The sequence below is a fragment of the Rhinatrema bivittatum genome, chromosome 5 (genome assembly GCF_901001135.1).
Source record: "Rhinatrema bivittatum chromosome 5, aRhiBiv1.1, whole genome shotgun sequence".
NCBI classification, from domain to species: Eukaryota; Metazoa; Chordata; class Amphibia; order Gymnophiona; family Rhinatrematidae; genus Rhinatrema; species Rhinatrema bivittatum.
Genome location: NC_042619.1, coordinates 370,916,257 through 370,933,006, shown reverse-complemented (window position 1 = coordinate 370,933,006; position 16,750 = coordinate 370,916,257). Strand labels below are relative to the sequence as shown.

The 16,750-nt window shown below is 43.2% G+C and overlaps 1 protein-coding gene across 1 annotated transcript in view; it reads right to left on the bottom strand.

The window, feature by feature from the left end:
* EIF5B (eukaryotic translation initiation factor 5B) overlaps nucleotides 1-8,614 on the bottom strand; it is a 346,296-nt gene extending 337,682 nt beyond the window's left edge. Inside the window, exon 1 of the mRNA XM_029604785.1 lies at nucleotides 8,384-8,614. Within this exon, the coding sequence (XP_029460645.1) occupies nucleotides 8,384-8,418 (35 nt within the window). The 5' untranslated portion in view covers nucleotides 8,419-8,614. The remainder of the gene's footprint in view (nucleotides 1-8,383) is intronic.
* Between the last annotated feature and the right edge of the window lie 8,136 nt (nucleotides 8,615-16,750).

Here is a 16,750-nt window from a genome sequence, read left to right as displayed (position 1 = left end):
CTTGACTAATTTGGAGGCCTTGTAGATAGTCTCTCTCTCTCTCATGCAAAAACAGGAATTATTGCAGGGAGCAATAAGTTTACCGCACTATGCAATACTACTGATGCGAAGCAGCAAGTTACCGCGTGGTGCGGTAATTCTAAAATTTCCCTAAACACGCCCCTTTTTCTTAACACGGGTGTTATCAATGCGTTAATAACGCATTTTGATGAATCTGGGGGTAAGTTTGTACCTGAGGCAACGGAGAGTAAATTGACTTGCCCAAGGTCACAAGCAGCAACAGTGGGATTTGAACACTGGTCTCCCCAGATCGTAGTCTGCTCCTCTCATTCCACTCACAGATGTCTAATGGAACCCTGGATACATGTGTTTGAGAGCCCTCCTGCAAGCTATGGTAAATGAATCTTATTCCTGCATTTTTATAATATGATTCATAACCACAAAGGCAGCACAGCAAAGATATTTAAAGAGGTAAGACCTGTTAAAGCTCATTTTACACAAGCAACTCTATCTCTAATACGCTCACACATTTAAAAAGGGCCTTTATCAGAAAGGCAGGACTAGAATGGCAGCATTCATTATTCTGTCGCAGATATATCAACTCCTTGCTGCATGTCATGGTTGTCTACACTGTTTAATAATGGCTCCAGAGCCTGATAAATAGCACTCCCTCTCCTAAAAGAGAAAACTGGTACTTTTTTTTTTTTAACCTGCTAATTGCATTAGCCTCTCCCCTGGAAGTTTGCTGAGAACAGCAGAAAGATATTCTACAGAAGCAACTCAGCTAATGTATCCATTGAAACTTCTCTGGGAAACAGCAATCACACCTACATGTGTCCTGGTTGGCTGTAATGCACCTCCCCTAAGGTGCACATCATGTTAAACTGCCCTTTAAAAAAAAAACAAAAAAAAAAAACCAGGAGCTTAATTTGGGCTATATGTACATAAGGAATTTTTCTCACACACAAAACGTGGGAAAAACACTTTTGTACATCTGGCCTTTGTTAATATTACTGATGCAATGCTGAATAGTAATTTGTAAATCAGCTAAACTTCCATAAAATATTAGTAGGAAAGAAAACTAATGAATGCTACTGCTAACCCTAGAAGTCACTCCTTGTGACCTTTGGCAAGTCACTTTACCCTCCATTGCCTCAGGTACAAAACTTAGATTGTAAGCCCTCTGGGGATAGGGAAATACTTAGAGTACCTGAATGTAAAATCGATGTGATATCTCAGAACAAATGTCGGTATATAAAAAAAATAAGAAATAAATAAATAAGAAATAAAGGGTATTTGCTTATCACTGTCTCCTTCAAAGGGAAATTTTTTTCATGCTAAAGTGTTCTTTAAAAAAAAAAAAGTGGTGGTAGTCAAGCCTTATAAAGATTATCTTACAAACTGGTGTGGCTGCATAATAATTGCAAACCAACAGCAATTCCATTCATTAATGAAGTTGTCTTGTGACATTTAAATGCCTTGGGAGGAGTCTAGCTGTCATTGCCAATATCCAGTAAACAAATTACTAGAAGCTGATGTTGGCCACAGCTGTTGACAGCTAGGCTAGATGCAAAAACATAAGACATGTCAAGCAGTGTCAGACCAAGATCCATTAAGCCCAGCATCCTCTCTGGGTCATATGATACCTGGCAGATCCCAAAAAGTAGATTTTTTTTTCTTAGAAATTAAAGAAAATAGCCTAGCCACAGGAAAAAGAAAAATAATCAGGAAATAAAATGTTAAAAAGCACACCAAATATTTAAAAACTGCATTCTTATTTTCTATGCTTTTACGGTCAATGGTAATCTTTAAAAGGGACAAAGAAAAACTGGCTAGATACCACAGTTAATCAAATTGAGCAATGTTAAACTGAGTATAACTAACATATTTACAAATATAATTAATAACTGAAAACATACTTTATAAACATCTTAAACAATTGCCATAAAAAAGCAAAATATCTAAATAAAATATCTGTGATAAAAAGTTAATGTAAAACAAAAATATATTACAATGTACAAAACTTAAGTCACACAACACATACAATAAATTAAATACATAAATGCACTTTATGTATTTGTGCACTTTAGGGGAGATCTTAAACAGTCCACGCGAGTATCCACGTGTGCGTGGTTCCCAGCACAAGCACATGGACGCGGTTATTTTATAACATGCACGCGTGTGTTATAAAATACAATTCCCTTGCGCATGTGCGGTCAGGCGGGGACTGGCGTGCATGTGCGCGTGGGGGGAGGGGGGATTTTAAAAAGCAATGCGCAGTGACTCCCAGTCTTCTCCCTATACCCCTACTTAACCTTCCTACCTTTTCCGCTCTCCTCCCTGACCCCTATTAGATTTTTTTATCTTGCTGCTCCTTTGGAGCAGAAGTAGGCTCCACGCACCGGCCACCTGCTGGCAAGTGTTTCCCCAGGACAGCACCTAATGGCGCTGTCCAGGCCCGCTAGCCCCCCCCTCCCCGCCCACCCCTTTCTTTCAGCCCGGCACGTCTGCGTGTGGCCAGGCCCTTTAGACAATGCACTCAGCACACACGGGGCTCGGCCACGCTCATAACCCCCGCTATTTGCGTGCGCGGGTCTCTTAAAATTCGGCCGATTGTGAATTTCATGCACTATGTTTTGTGTGGCTTAGTTTTGTACATTGTATTGTAACAGTTTTGCTCTACTTTATTAAATAAGATATTTTTTGTTAAAAAGTTATCTAAATATTTTACTTTTGTAGATGATGGTTTAAGATGTTTACAAAGTAAGTTTTCAGTTATCATTAAATTCTATTTGTAAATATATTCGTTATACCCATTTTGTTTTACATTGCTCAAGCCTTTAAAAGGGAAACATTTGCTTGTACAGCTAGCTCAAGGAAGACATCTAGATGCCTGGTTAGTTACTTTCATTGTTCACATTTAATACACTCAAGATATTTTCACGGACATTGGTTGGAAAGTAGAATATCTAACTGTAATAAAGAGTCGCTGGTATGCAAATGAACACCTCTGCTCTCTGCCCTCTGAAACATACTCCACCCCACCCCTGTGTTGCTGTGACTGACAGCAGGAGGGGGGAGTGCAGTCCTAGAAACTGCAGTTGATGACAGGCCACAGTGTCAGCAGGCCTCCACCCTCCCCCTGCAGAGGAGAGACAGAGACCTGTGGCAGCGATAGATGGACCGGAGTGCTGGCAGAGCCTCCACCCCCAGGCGACGGAAAGACAAACCCAGAGAGGCGCTGGAGAGGCCGGTGTGACAATGGAGCCCTCACCCTCCTGCCAGCAGAGGAAAGAAAGACACTCGCAGTGATGCTGCAGAGGTTGGCATGCTGGCGGGGCCCCCACCGGCGGAGGATGGAGATCCCAGATTGCCAGCGGGGAGGGGGACCCCATGCCCCCACCCTGCCAGCAGAAGAGACAGATTTTCTACAGCTCCGAAAAATCTGGAAAAATTCTGAAGCGTGCGCAGAGAGGCTAGCGCACAGTTACCGCCTAAAGTTACTTCAGTCTTCGTTTTCCGCCATATAGTTCAGAAATGATTTCCTGAAATCTTCTGTAGCCGTCTTATCTCTGTAGTTTCTTTTTTGTACAGCATAGCAGCTTGGTTTTCTCATGGGACTCTTCTAAAGGTAAGGCACCATTTAAAATATGCCAAAGATATCCTAAAAGCATGGGGGTCTTTAAAAATCCATGACGTATGTATATGTTGTCTGGGCATGGACGACCCCACTACTTGTGGGCCATGTAGTCACATCTCCCAGAGAAAATACAGTGGGCACTTGAGTTATGACCGGCTCGAGTTACGACCAACTTTTCAGGTTTTGAGTTACAAACAAATTGAGTTACGATCAAACATATGAGAGACGGAGAGACTAGCCATAATGCCCTCATACTAGGTAGATATTTGTACCCTATATGAGGCCCACCTAGTTACTCAAGGTCAGGTGTAGGTATTAGTGTAGGGTTAGGAGCCACTTTGACATGCAGAGTGTGACGCATGAACACAACAGTGCACTCTTGTGAAGATTTGATGACCTTTGGAGTGAGGAAACTCACCCAAATATGAGATTTGTGCAATGTTCTCTCAACCTAGCTTGATGTTACCCAGGTAGAGAGTCCATAAGCAGATATCGTAAAGGAACTGGTGGAGGAGGTGAAATTATTTTTTCTGATAGGCTAGGCACATTTTATAACTTTTTGGTGAGTACACTAGGAAATTATTGGTGTTTCTGGTAATTACAGACATTATACAACCATTTTTTATTATAGAAATGGTTAAGGTAAGAGGTGCTTTTGGAAGGTTTGGAACGCATTATGGGTATTTCCATTATTTCCTATGGAAAAAAATAATCTTGACTTACAACCAACTTGAGTTTCAACCAGCCCTCTGGAACCAATTGAGTTCGTAAGTCAAGGATCCACTGTACTGTTATTATAAATTAACTATGGAACTGGGAGATAAATGTGACTGAAAAAAGAAATCATTTCTCTTCAAAACATGGTTTCACTTTCTAAAGAGTACTCAAAAATTGACAACATATTCATCACCTCGTTCTAAGGAGGGGCACAGTCGAGACAGTGACTCTGGGACTTTGCGAAGATCTTCTAAGAACACGCAGTCAAAAACTCCCACACAGCCTGAGAGCAATATTGCGCCATCAAGTTCACAAATGGCGCCTTCTCCCAGGGCGCCATCATCTATGGCACCTTCAGCTATAGCGCCGTTCCGTATTGCGCCATTACCTATGTGCCAATAAAACACCAGCTCATGACTCCATCACTACATTCAGTACCTCTTGTGAAGTTACATAAGGATATCGCAGTAGACTCTTCAAACTCAATGAAGCGAGGCTCTTCAGCCTCTTTCTTACAAAGTTCAAATAAAGTTTTTAAAGAAAAACCTCTTTTGGTGGCTTCAAGCCTCTCATCTCTCTATAGGAAAATCTTTCAATAGGCTGGGAAGCACATCTTTCAATAGGCTGGGGAACACATTTCGGAAATCCTTGCACTTAAGGGATTTGGTCCATTCAGGAATATTTATATATAAACTTGCTTGAACTAAAAGCTGTTCACAGAGCTCTAAAGGTCTTCATTCACAACATATCAAACTGTGTTCTCCAGATTAACACAGACAACAAAGTGTCACTGTTTTATATAAACAAGCAAGGGAACACGAGATCACTTCTTCTCTGTGCAAAAGTGCTGCAGTTGTGGAAAACAGCTTTGAAAAGACAGTTCACACTTACAGCAGTTTATAACCCAGGCAAACAGAATCAACTAGTGGACAGGTTGAGTCAGAAGATCTCTCCACACAAATGGGAATTAAACAACTTGGCTCCGCACTAAGCTAACAATTCAAGAAATCCTAGAATATCTCGTATTTCTCTCTAAATCTAATTTAAAAATGAATTTGGTCAAAAATAATTTGAGTGCAATTTCAGCATTTCATATCAGTCATGAAAACAAATCATTATAATAAATAAAAAAAATTCTGTTCATCCACATATTTCCAAATTCATGAAGGGTCTCTAAACTAAAGCCACCTCTCTACAAAAGCCATTTCCTCAATGGGATTTGTTCTAGGTACTAAACCACCTTTTGAACCTATTCAACTGCTGACTTTCGGGCCGATACAGTAAAGTCTGTGGGAGGCTCCCGGCACGTGCACAGGCCACTCTCCTGTGCGCGCGATTCTGTATTTAAATGAGGCCCGGCGGTAAAAACAGGCAAAAGGAGGCGCTAGGGACACTAGCATGTCCCTAGCGCCTCCTTTTGGACCGAAGCGGCGGCTGTCGGTTGGTTTGACAGCCGACGCTCAATTTTGCCGGTGTTGGTTCTCGAGCCCGCTGACAGCCTCGGGCTTGGAAACCAGACACCGGCAAAATTAAGCATACAGTTTTCAACCCACAATTGCGGGCCGACTTCAAATTTTTTTTTTTACCCTTCGGGACCTCCGACTTAATATTGCCATGATATTAAGTCGGAGAGTGCACAGAAAAGCAGTTTTTACTGCTTTTCTGTGCAATTTCCCGGTGCCCGAAGAAATTAGCGCCTACCTTTGGATAGGCGCTAATTTTTGAAAGCAAAATGTGTGGCTTGGCTGCACATTTTGTTTTCTGAATCGCGCGGGAATACCTAATAGGGCCATCAACATGTATCTGCATGTTGAGGGCGCTATTAGATTCGTGGGATTGGACGCACGTTTTCGGCCCCTTACTGTATAAGGGGTAACGCTAGCGCATCGAAAACGCGCGTCCAATGGCGGGTACTGTACTGTATCGGCCCGTAAAGTTTTCCCATGCCATTACATCTACCAGATGGATAAGCAAGCTTCAAGCTCTCATTATCTACTAACCTTACACAAAATCTTTTCCTGATGAAGTGGTTTTTAAGAACTAATCCTATTTTTCAGCCTGTTTCAGCATTCCATCTAAATCAATGTTTGCAACTGCCAATTTTCTGAAACTTCATAAGTCTTCAAATGAGTAAAAAAATGCATTTTTTTAGAATGCCAAGAGTGCTTTTATTCTATTTATCTCATTTATTTATTTATTTATTTAACATTTTTTATATACCGAAATTCTAGCAACAATGTTGCTAATCATTTCGGTTTACATATAACATTGGAGTGACTTAACATGCGAGTCTTACATGGAACAGGAAAATGAACTTGGAGAAAATTGAATAAATACTAATAACAAATAACATTAAAAACAACAGTAGTAATAGACATGTTATATACAGGCGATTTAAAAGAATCAGTATGAATAAGATATCTGCAAAATAGACTAGATGGATTGGAAAATTAATTCTTTAGTTGTTGAGCTAAGAGGTATTATATGGCATAGACCTGGAGGAGGGATTTGTGGATATACTCAATCGTAGGCTCATACCAAATCAATACAAAAATCTACTCAACTATATGTTTCATATCCTCCAGCTACAATAGGTAAAGCAGTCACTAAGCAAACTTTATCACACTGGACAGCTAGATGTATAACTTTTTGTTATCAACAGGAATCAAAAACCTTGAAATCCACAGAATCTGCTCACGCAGTAAGAGCTAAAGCAACATCTTTGGTCTTTTTAAATGGGGTGCCTCCTACTGAAATTTGCAGAGTGACCACATGTTCCTCTTAATACTTTTTTTTTTAAACACTACTGCAATACTTCTCAATGGGACACCAATGAAACTTTGGGATCTTCAATACTTAACAGTTTACAAATTTAAATATTGACTATCCTCCACCTTACAGTAAAAAAATTTAAAAAAAAAATGCAAGCATGGAAAAGAGGGAATTTTTCTTAGAAATTTTTTTCCCTTCCTATTTGGGATTTTTTTTCTTTTTTTGTTTTATTGAGTTTTCCAATCCCAGCATGTGGAGCTGTTTTGTGTGCACATCCACAGAGAAACCAAAGTTGCATACCTGTGACAGTAGGTCTCTGTGAACAGAAGCACAAAACAGCCACATATTCCCTCCCACCTCCCAATAGTTAATATTTATATACTTGGCTGATTTATTGTAGCTATTTACTTCCTATGGTAACTTTACATGATAACTGTGCACTAGGCTCTTTTCACATGCTCCAAAGTTTTTACAATTTTTCGGAGGTGTTGAAGATGTGATTGGTCCAGACGCAGCGCCATCAGTAATATCACCCAGCATGTGTGGCTGTTTTGTGCTTCCATCCATCGAAAACTCCTGTCACAGGTATGCAACTTTGATATCCACAGCTACCAAAGTCAGCACTGCCAGGGATGGAGAAGGAAGATGAAGGTGACAGACTGCCCGTCCTTGGACAGGCTTCAGTTATACGGTATATCAGAAGCTTGTCTACTGTCACATCTCCAACACACCCCGACTTAGACGGATAACAATCAGGACCTGTTTCCAGCGATTCACACCTAACAATGTTGCTTTCATCGCCCACTATCATGAGCCCCATACTACCCTTGTCTTCTCGCTGGGTACTTTTGGAGAGGGGAAGCCAGGCGCCTACTATCCACTCGCGTGTCCAACATCTACCTCTTGCCTGTCCACGACACGGGAACCACTACAATCGCCCCAATAGCTAAACACAGCAAGAAAGTCCGATTTATCGCACCGGCAGCAAACCACCACCACCATCATGAGCTGCTGCCTTCGGGAAACAAACTACAACCCATCAGGCCCTTAGCAAACCGAGGCCGCACCAGAAAGCCTAGCGCCCGGTGCAAGTCAAGGGGCAGAAACAGAGGACAGCAGCACCCGCCGCTGCACGGACCATGCCAGGCAGGCCGTATCACAATGAATGGACAGCTCCCCCTTCACTCCCTTCAGCAACTGCTGCTCCCTCGCCGGCCTTCTCCAATACCCCTCGCCTCGCGCACCGGCCATTACCTGTCCTCGCTCTTGCTCTTCTGTTTCTTCCCCATGGCGACAACGTTCCTTCCTCCCTCTCTCGTTCACCAGTCGCCCTCCACGCGCACAGAACACTCACGCGCTGCGGGTCTCTGTAGTTCACGGCACCTGAGAAGAGAGGGTCAGAGACCACCCGCTCCCCAGACAGCAGAACATATGGTGAGGGACTCAGGCGCGGCGCAAGCGCATAACTCAAATCGCGCCCCGGCGTTGCGTCACCCGACGTGATGACCTAAAGAAAAGTTCTTTGCGCTGTTTAGGGAAATGAATCTTGAGGCACCGCTGGCGCTTAGATACTTCCGGAATGTGGTTTGTGACGTTTTGTTGTGCGGCTGTCGCACAGCTATTTGTCATGCGGGGCAATGTACGAGAAGCAGGGCTAGCATTAGAGAAAAGCTAGGGAGCTAAAAATCTATTCTGCTAAGGATATTCCCCAATTGTTGAAGCATGATCGTTTGTAGGATATAATGCCTTAATCAAATGAGTTTGTGTTGTTGTTTTTCTATTGTTTTAGATAAATGAGCGTACAAATTCAGCAGCTATGGTAGCAAGTAGTGATGACAGACTCACAGAGCCAAATGAAAATTGTTGGTTACGATTACAGTCATGCCTTCAACACAGTAATCTTAGAGGAGGCAAGCGCTTAGAATACGCAGAGCATCAGCAGAGTGGCTTATGTATCTCATCTCTGGCTTTTTGGCCCACATTTTGGATTTATGAAGTATAGCTCTGGGCCTCTTATTTAAGTGTAAAGCCAGCTAGGCTTCACCGTCCTTTAACACAGAATTTTCTTGCAATGGAAGGTTCGGAGGGAGTTGAGGGTAAGCTTAGGGAATGAGTGAAAGAAGGTTCCTTCCTCCAAAGGGGATGGGTTTGGAGATTGGTATAAAGGATGCTTCCAGACGCATTTGGGAGGAGTCTATGAGCAAAATTTGCTTAAGGAATTCTTTGAGTGTTAGGATTTCTGTACTCAGCAGGGCTGAAGTGTGGAACTTATGGATTTGCTGGCGGAGCAGTACAGACTGAAGAGCCAACTAGGAGGATAAGGACCCTTCTGCCTGGGGGATGCCCACACCTGAGTGTTTGGTAAAGGAGAAGTGTCATGCACTTCATTAGGGCGTAAACGAAGGAAGATTCTTCTACAGGACAGTGTTAAATTGACCTGAAAAGTAACAAGTTGGAAATCTGTGAAAATAAGAAACTGTTTTTCTGCAACTTGGTTTTCATAAGAACATAAGATATGGCATACTTGGTCAGACCAAGGGTCCATCAAGCCCAGTATCCTGTGTCCAACAGTGGCCAACCAAGTCACAACTACCTGGCAAGCACCCAAACATTAACAGGCCGATACAATACAGTGGGCTCAGCTGTGTGCACTGTTTAACCTGTGGTTGGATGTGCATCCACAACCCCTTATCCTGTAAGGGGATTAGGGTGTCCAAAACGTGCATCCAGCCCCCTGTAAAGCTAAAAGCACTCATCACATGCCATTAGCTATTCTTCTCCAATTCAAAAAAAATATAATGTGCGCCTGATACACACATATTTACTCTAAGAAATTAACGCCTTCCCGGAACAGACGTTAATTTTTGAGCAGCCCAAAATGTGTACAGAAAAGCACCATTCCACTAGAGCCCAGGCAGTGTCCTGAGCGGAAACCAAGATGCTGTCACCCGCCGAGATCTGTCGGGCAGCGACATGGTCCTCCATCCACACCTTCTCCAGGTTTTACCGCCTGGATGTTCAGGCTCGAGAGGACATAGCATTTGCAAAGGCAGTACTAAGTGGGCCAAGGGCAGCCTCCCACCTGGTTCAGGAGTAGCTTTTATACATCCCATTGGTCCTGAGTCCATCTGCTACACGCTAGGAAGTGGAGAAATTACTTACCTGATAATTTCGTTTTCCTTAGTGTAGACAGATGGTCTCAGCATCCCACCCACGGCTGCCGTTATTCATGGAATTCTCGGGTGACATCCCCGAGAGCGAGTGATTCACGGGTAAGCCATGCTTTCCTTCATCTAGGACACCCATCCTACCGGGTGTTGACATTTCTCATTTGAGGGCACTGGCAGTCTCCAGCTATAACCAATTCAACCAGTTCAAATTAATCAAGTTAACCAAGCTATTCAAATTATTCAGTCATGCATATATCCACAATTGCTTTTCAAGGAGAATACTGAAGAGCTGCACTTCCTGCTGGGGTATATGTACTAGGGCTGATGACAGATTAAAATCTGATCCGTCTCCAACTGCTATCAGGAGTACACTATACCCATTGGTCCTGAGTCCATCTGTCTACACTAAGGAAAACTGTTAGAAAAGCTCTGTGTTAGAGCTGGGAGTTAGCAATCTGTTATCTTTGGTGTGGACAGACTGCTTGGGAGACAGCAGTCTGTAGGTATTTGTAGGTGGATCCTTGGACCGGTGGCAGATGACCACGCCCTCGAGGGAAGATCCCGAGAGGAACCACTGGTCAGGCTTAGCGTATGGAGGCAGACACACTCTAGTTCTTTTATTAAACAGTATACCGAACCACCAGGGGTGGCAGTAGTGAGCTGGAATGCCCAGCTGGGCTGCAGTCCCTCAGATACTGGAACAGCGATCCCTGGAGGCTGAGCTAGAGAGAAACTGAAATATAGTGAGTAGGCAGGGAATGCAAAGTTCATGTACCGAACCAGATGGTAACACTCACACACTGTCTCACAGAAGCCCAGGAGCTGGAAGGTATAGGCCCTTGAGGAGCGAGTACCTGTTCCAGGGAAAGCTCTAAGAGAGCGATGGTAACTCACTGAAGTAGTTTGGCAGTAATGACTTCCAAGCAGAAGGGAATTCAGCAACAAGTCCAGGAACATAGGCCCTCGAGGAGCAAGTACTGGTTCCAGACTGACCTGAAAAACAAGAAGAGAGCGAGGCCCCCGAGGAGTGGGTACCCCTGGTAAGTCCGAGGAGGCAGGGAAGCTCAGATAGAAAGAATCCTTATCCTTGCTAACTTGATGTGTTAGCAAATACTGAGACCTTAAATATCCGTCGCGGGTGACGTCATCTTCGTGGGACGCCCCCGAGGTTCGCACCATTGCCGGTACGTCTGTCGGGACCACGCCACGCGCGTGCCCCTAGGCTTCTCAGGAATATGGCGGTTTGCAGCGTGGAGCTGATCTGGGGACGCCGGAGGACCTCGGCAAGAAGACACCGCGGCAGCCAATCTTCCCGCGGACAAAGAGGGAGGCGCCAAAGAGGTATGGAGGGTGGAGAGAGGGCATCGGGCACCGACGGACACAACAAAAATGAAATTATCAGGTAAGTAATTTCTCCATTATGGCGTTCTGCTCTAGGAACTTATCCAACCCTTTTTAAAGCCAGCTACATTAACTGCCGTAACCACATCCTCTGGTAATGAATTCCAGAACTTAATTGTGCTTTGAGTGAAAAAATAATTTTCTGTGATTTGCTTTAAATGAGCTACTTGCTAACTTCATAGAGTGCCCCCTAGTCCTTGTATTATTCAAAAGAGTAAATAACCAATTCACATTTACCCGTTCAATTAATTTCATGATTTTCCAGACCTCTATCATATCTCCCTCTCAGCCGTCTCTTCTTCAAGCTGAACAGCCCTAACATCTTTAGACTTTCCTGATAGGGGAGTCATTCCATCCCCTTTATCATTTTGGTCACCCTTCTCTAGTTCAATTATATCTTTTATGAGATGTGACGACCAGAACTGCACACAGTGTTCACAGTGCGGTCTCACCATGCAGCGATACAGAGGAATGACATCCACCATTTTATTTGCCATTCCCTTCCTAACAATTCCAGTGGGAATTCCCTTCCTAACAATTCCAGTGGGAACACTGAGAGGAGAGGATCACCTTGCTGGTGGCTGAAAGGAATCAGTAAGTTTTTACTTGGGACATTGTCTTTTTTAAAAGTATTGGGGCAAAGTTAACTATTTGGGAATATTATTTAGTGTGTTTGTGTGTTTGTGCCTTTAATAGTGAGGCTGTGAATAAGCAAGTTAGACTGTATTTTTAAATAGTCAGTCAATAAGGTAGCAGTAGGTAGGCAGTGAATAAACAAGTTAGACTGTATTTTTAGTCAGTCAATAAGGTAGCAGTAGGTAGTGTGTTTATTTTTAAAAGTCTGCAGAACTGAGTGTTCTCCAGACTTTTAAAGAACTGAGTGTTTGTATTTAATACTGAGTGCTTGTATTGAAAAAAAAACAAAAAACACAAAAAAAACCCCCAAAAACCAACCCAAAAAGTAGCCAGAAGCTAGAAATAAGCTAAGAGCAGTGTATACCTAAGTAAAAAAGTTGAATAGTTCAGCTCAGTTACTCACCTTGGAAAGGTGTTGAGGTAGTGTGATTGGGTTTGAATAGGGACCAACATTTGTTAATCAAGGGAGCAGTGAGTCACTCAGGCTGACTAACTGAAGTTAGACTGTTTGTATTTCCCAATCCACCCACCCCTAGCTCATCCCTTAATTTATAGGCAGGTGTCACTTTCACAAAAAAAACCCCAAAAAAACATCAACAAAAACTTTATTGAGAATTCGATCAGACCCCAGTAAGCCACTACCAGACACATAGTGAATTCACTAATACATTTAAAGGACGTTAGACACATTCCTACTCCCATAGCAACCTAAAACTTAACTAGGAACTGATCAAAATTGAGATGAAGGCAGCAGTCCAGCAGCAAGAGGGGGGCTTCCCAGTCTTTTGCATAGAGTGTCACATGTATGATTTTTTACCCACTGGTGAGAAGTTGTACATGTGCATGCGATGCAAAAAGCTCCTGGCTCTCAGCGAACGAGTCCGATCTCTGGAGGCAAGAGTGGCAGACCTGGAGGAGCTGAGGCAGACAGAGAGGTATATAGATGAGACCCTCAGGGACATAGTAGTCAAGTCCCAACTTCAGACTGGCAGCCCTGGTGCTGCCTTGGAGGAAGAAGGTCTCATGATGGGAGAGCACCAACCAGGTGCAGCAGGAAAGGATCCTATAGCAAGGACCTGCTCTCCAGGTGATGCATTGTCCTTTCGCACTGAGGATATCTCCCCAAGGCCTACTGCCCAGGAGGGAAGGGTTAGGTCGGCCATCATAGTTGGTGATTCGATTATTAGGATTGTAGATAGTTGGGTGGCTGGTGGGCATGAGGATCACCTGGTAACATGCCTACCTGGTGCGAAGGTGGCGGACCTCACGCGTCACCTAGATAGGATTTTAGACAGTGCTGGGGAGGAGCCGGCTGTCGTACATGTGGGCACCAACGACATAGGAAAATGTGGGAGGGAGGTTCTGGAAGCCAAATTTAGGCTCTTAGGTAGAAAGCTTAAATCCAGAACCTCCAGGGTAGCATTCTCTGAAATGCTCCCTGTTCCACGAGCAGGTCACCAGAGGCAGGCAGAGCTCCGGAGTCTCAATGCGTGGATGAGACGATGGTGCAAGGAAGAGGGATTCAGTTTTGTTAGGAACTGGGGAACCTTTTGGGGAAGGGGGAGTCTCTTCCGAAGGGATGGGCTCCACCTTAACCAGGATGGAACCAGACTGCTGGCGCTAACCTTTAAAAAGGAGATAGAGCAGCTTTTAAACTAGAACAAAGGGGAAAGCCGACAGTCGCTCAGCAGCGCATGGTTTGGAGAGAGGTATCTTTAAAGGATACTAATGATGCATTAGAATTAGGGCATCCCGATAGTGAGGTTCCAATAATTAGAAAAGCAGTCCAAGTGCCTGTAACTAAAAACTCACCTGAGCTAAAAAAAAATTCAAACTTATCCCTATCAATTAAAAAGCAGAATGAAAATACAAACAAAAAACAAACTTTGAAATGTTTGTATGCTAATTCCAGAAGTCTAAGAAGTAAGATGGGAGAATTAGAATGTATAGCAGTGAATGATGAAATAGACTTAATTGGCATCTCAGAGACATGGTGGAAAGAGGATAACCAATGGGACAGTGCTATACCGGGGTACAAATTATATCGCAATGACAGAGAGGAGCACTTGGGAGGAGGTGTGGCGCTTTATGTCCGGGATGGCATAGAGTCCAACAGGATAAACATCCTGCATGAGACTAAATACAAAATTGAATCTTTATGGGTAGAAATCCCTTGTGTGTTGGGGAAGACTATAGTGATAGGGGTATACTACCGTCCACCTGGTTGAGATAGTGAGACGGACAGTGAAATGCTAAGAGAAATTAGTTACACGATGTTAGGTTCCATATTAGGAGCTACCACCCAGGAAAAAGATCTAGGCATCATAGTGGATAATACTTTAAAATCGTCAGCTCAGTGTGCTGCAGCAGTCAAAAAAGCAAATAGAATGTTAGGAATTATTAGGAAGGGAATGGTTAATAGAACGGAAAATATAATGCCTCTATATCGCTCCATGGTGAGACCACACCTTGAATACTGTGTACAATTCTGGTCGCCGCATCTCAAAAAAGATATAGTTGCGATGGAGAAGGTACAGAGAAGGGCAACCAAAATGATAAAGGGGATGGAACAGCTTCCCTATGAGGATAGGCTGAAGAGATTAGGGCTGTTCAGCTTGGAGAAGAGACAGCTGAGGGGGGATATGATAGATGTCTTTAAGATCATGAGAGGTCTTGAATGAGTAGATGTTACTCGGTTATTTTCACTTTCGAATAATAGAAGGACTAGGGGGCATTCCATGAAGTTAGCAAGTAGCACATTTAAGACTAATCGGAGAAAATTCTTTTTCACTCAACGCACAATAAAGCTCTGGAATTTGTTGCCAGAGGATGTGGTTAGTGTAGCTGGGTTCAAAAAAGGTTTGGATAAGTTCTTGGAGGAGAAGTCCATTAATGGCTATTAATCAATTTTACTTAGGGAATAGCCACTGCTATTAATTGCATCAGTAGCATGGGATCTTCTTAGTGTTTGGGTAATTGCCAGGTTCTTGTGGCCTGGTTTTGGCCTCTGTTGGAAACAGGATGCTGGGCTTGATGGACCCTTGGTCTGACCCAGCATGGCAATTTCTTATGTTCTTATGTTCTTAGAGGCTTCTAGGAAAAGTAAAAAGTCATGGGATAGGTGGCAATGTCCTTTCGTGGATTGCAAACTGGCTAAAAGACAGGAAACAGAGAGTAGGATTAAATGGACAATTTTTTCAGGGGAAGGGAGTGGACAGTAGAGTGCCTCAGGGATCTGTATTGGGACCTTTACTTTTCAATATATTTATAAATGATCTGGAAAGAAATACGACGAGTGAGATAATCAAATTTGCAGATGACACAAAATTGTTCAGAGTAGTTAAATCACAAGCAGATTGTGATAAATTGCAGGAAGACCTTGTGAGACTGGAAAATTGGGCATCCAAATGGCAGATGAAATTTAATGTGGATAAGTGCAAGGTGATGCATATAGAGAAAAATAACCCATGCTATAATTACACAATGTTGGGTTCCATATTAGGTGCTACAACCCAAGAAAGAGATTTAGGTGTCATAGTGGATAACACATTGAAATCATCGGTACAGTGTGCTGCGGCAGTCAAAAAAGCAAACAGATGTTGGGAATTATTAGAAAGGGAATTGTGAATAAAACGGAAAATGTCATAATGCCTCTGTATCGCTCCATGGTGGGACCGCACCTTGAATACTGTGTACAATTCTGGTCGCTGCATCTCAAAAAACATATAATTGCGATGGAGAAGGTACAGAGAAGGGCTACCAAAATGATAAGGGGAATGGAACAACTCCCCTATGAGGAAAGACTAAAGAGATTAGGACTTTTCAGCTTGGAGAAGAGACGACTGAGGGGGGATATGATAGAGGTGTTTAAAATCATGAGAGGTCTAGAACGGGTAGATGTGAATCGGTTATTTACTCTTTTGGATAGTAGAAAGACTAGGGGGCACTCCATGAAGTTAGCATGGGGCACATTTAAAACTAATCGGAGAAAGTTCTTTTTTACTCAACGCACAATTAAACTCTGGAATTTGTTGCCAGAGGATGTGGTTAGTGCAGTTAGTATAGCTGTGTTTAAAAAAGGATTGGATAAGTTCTTGGAGGAGAAGTCCATTACCTGCTATTAAGTTCACTTAGAGAATAGCCATTGCCATTAGCAACGGTAACATGGAATAGACTTAGTTTTTGGGTACTTGCCAGGTTCTTATGGCCTGGATTGGCCACTGTTGGAAACAGGATGCTGGGCTTGATGGACCCTTGGTCTGACCCAGTATGGCATTTTCTTATGTTCTTATGTTCTTATGTCTTACGCATGGACAGAGCAGCCACCAGCACATCCGAGGGCCAAGAGAATTTCCAGGGTAAGGGACCAAGACGAGACTTGGCTTCGAGCATAGGGTAGGGGGCCAAGACGAGA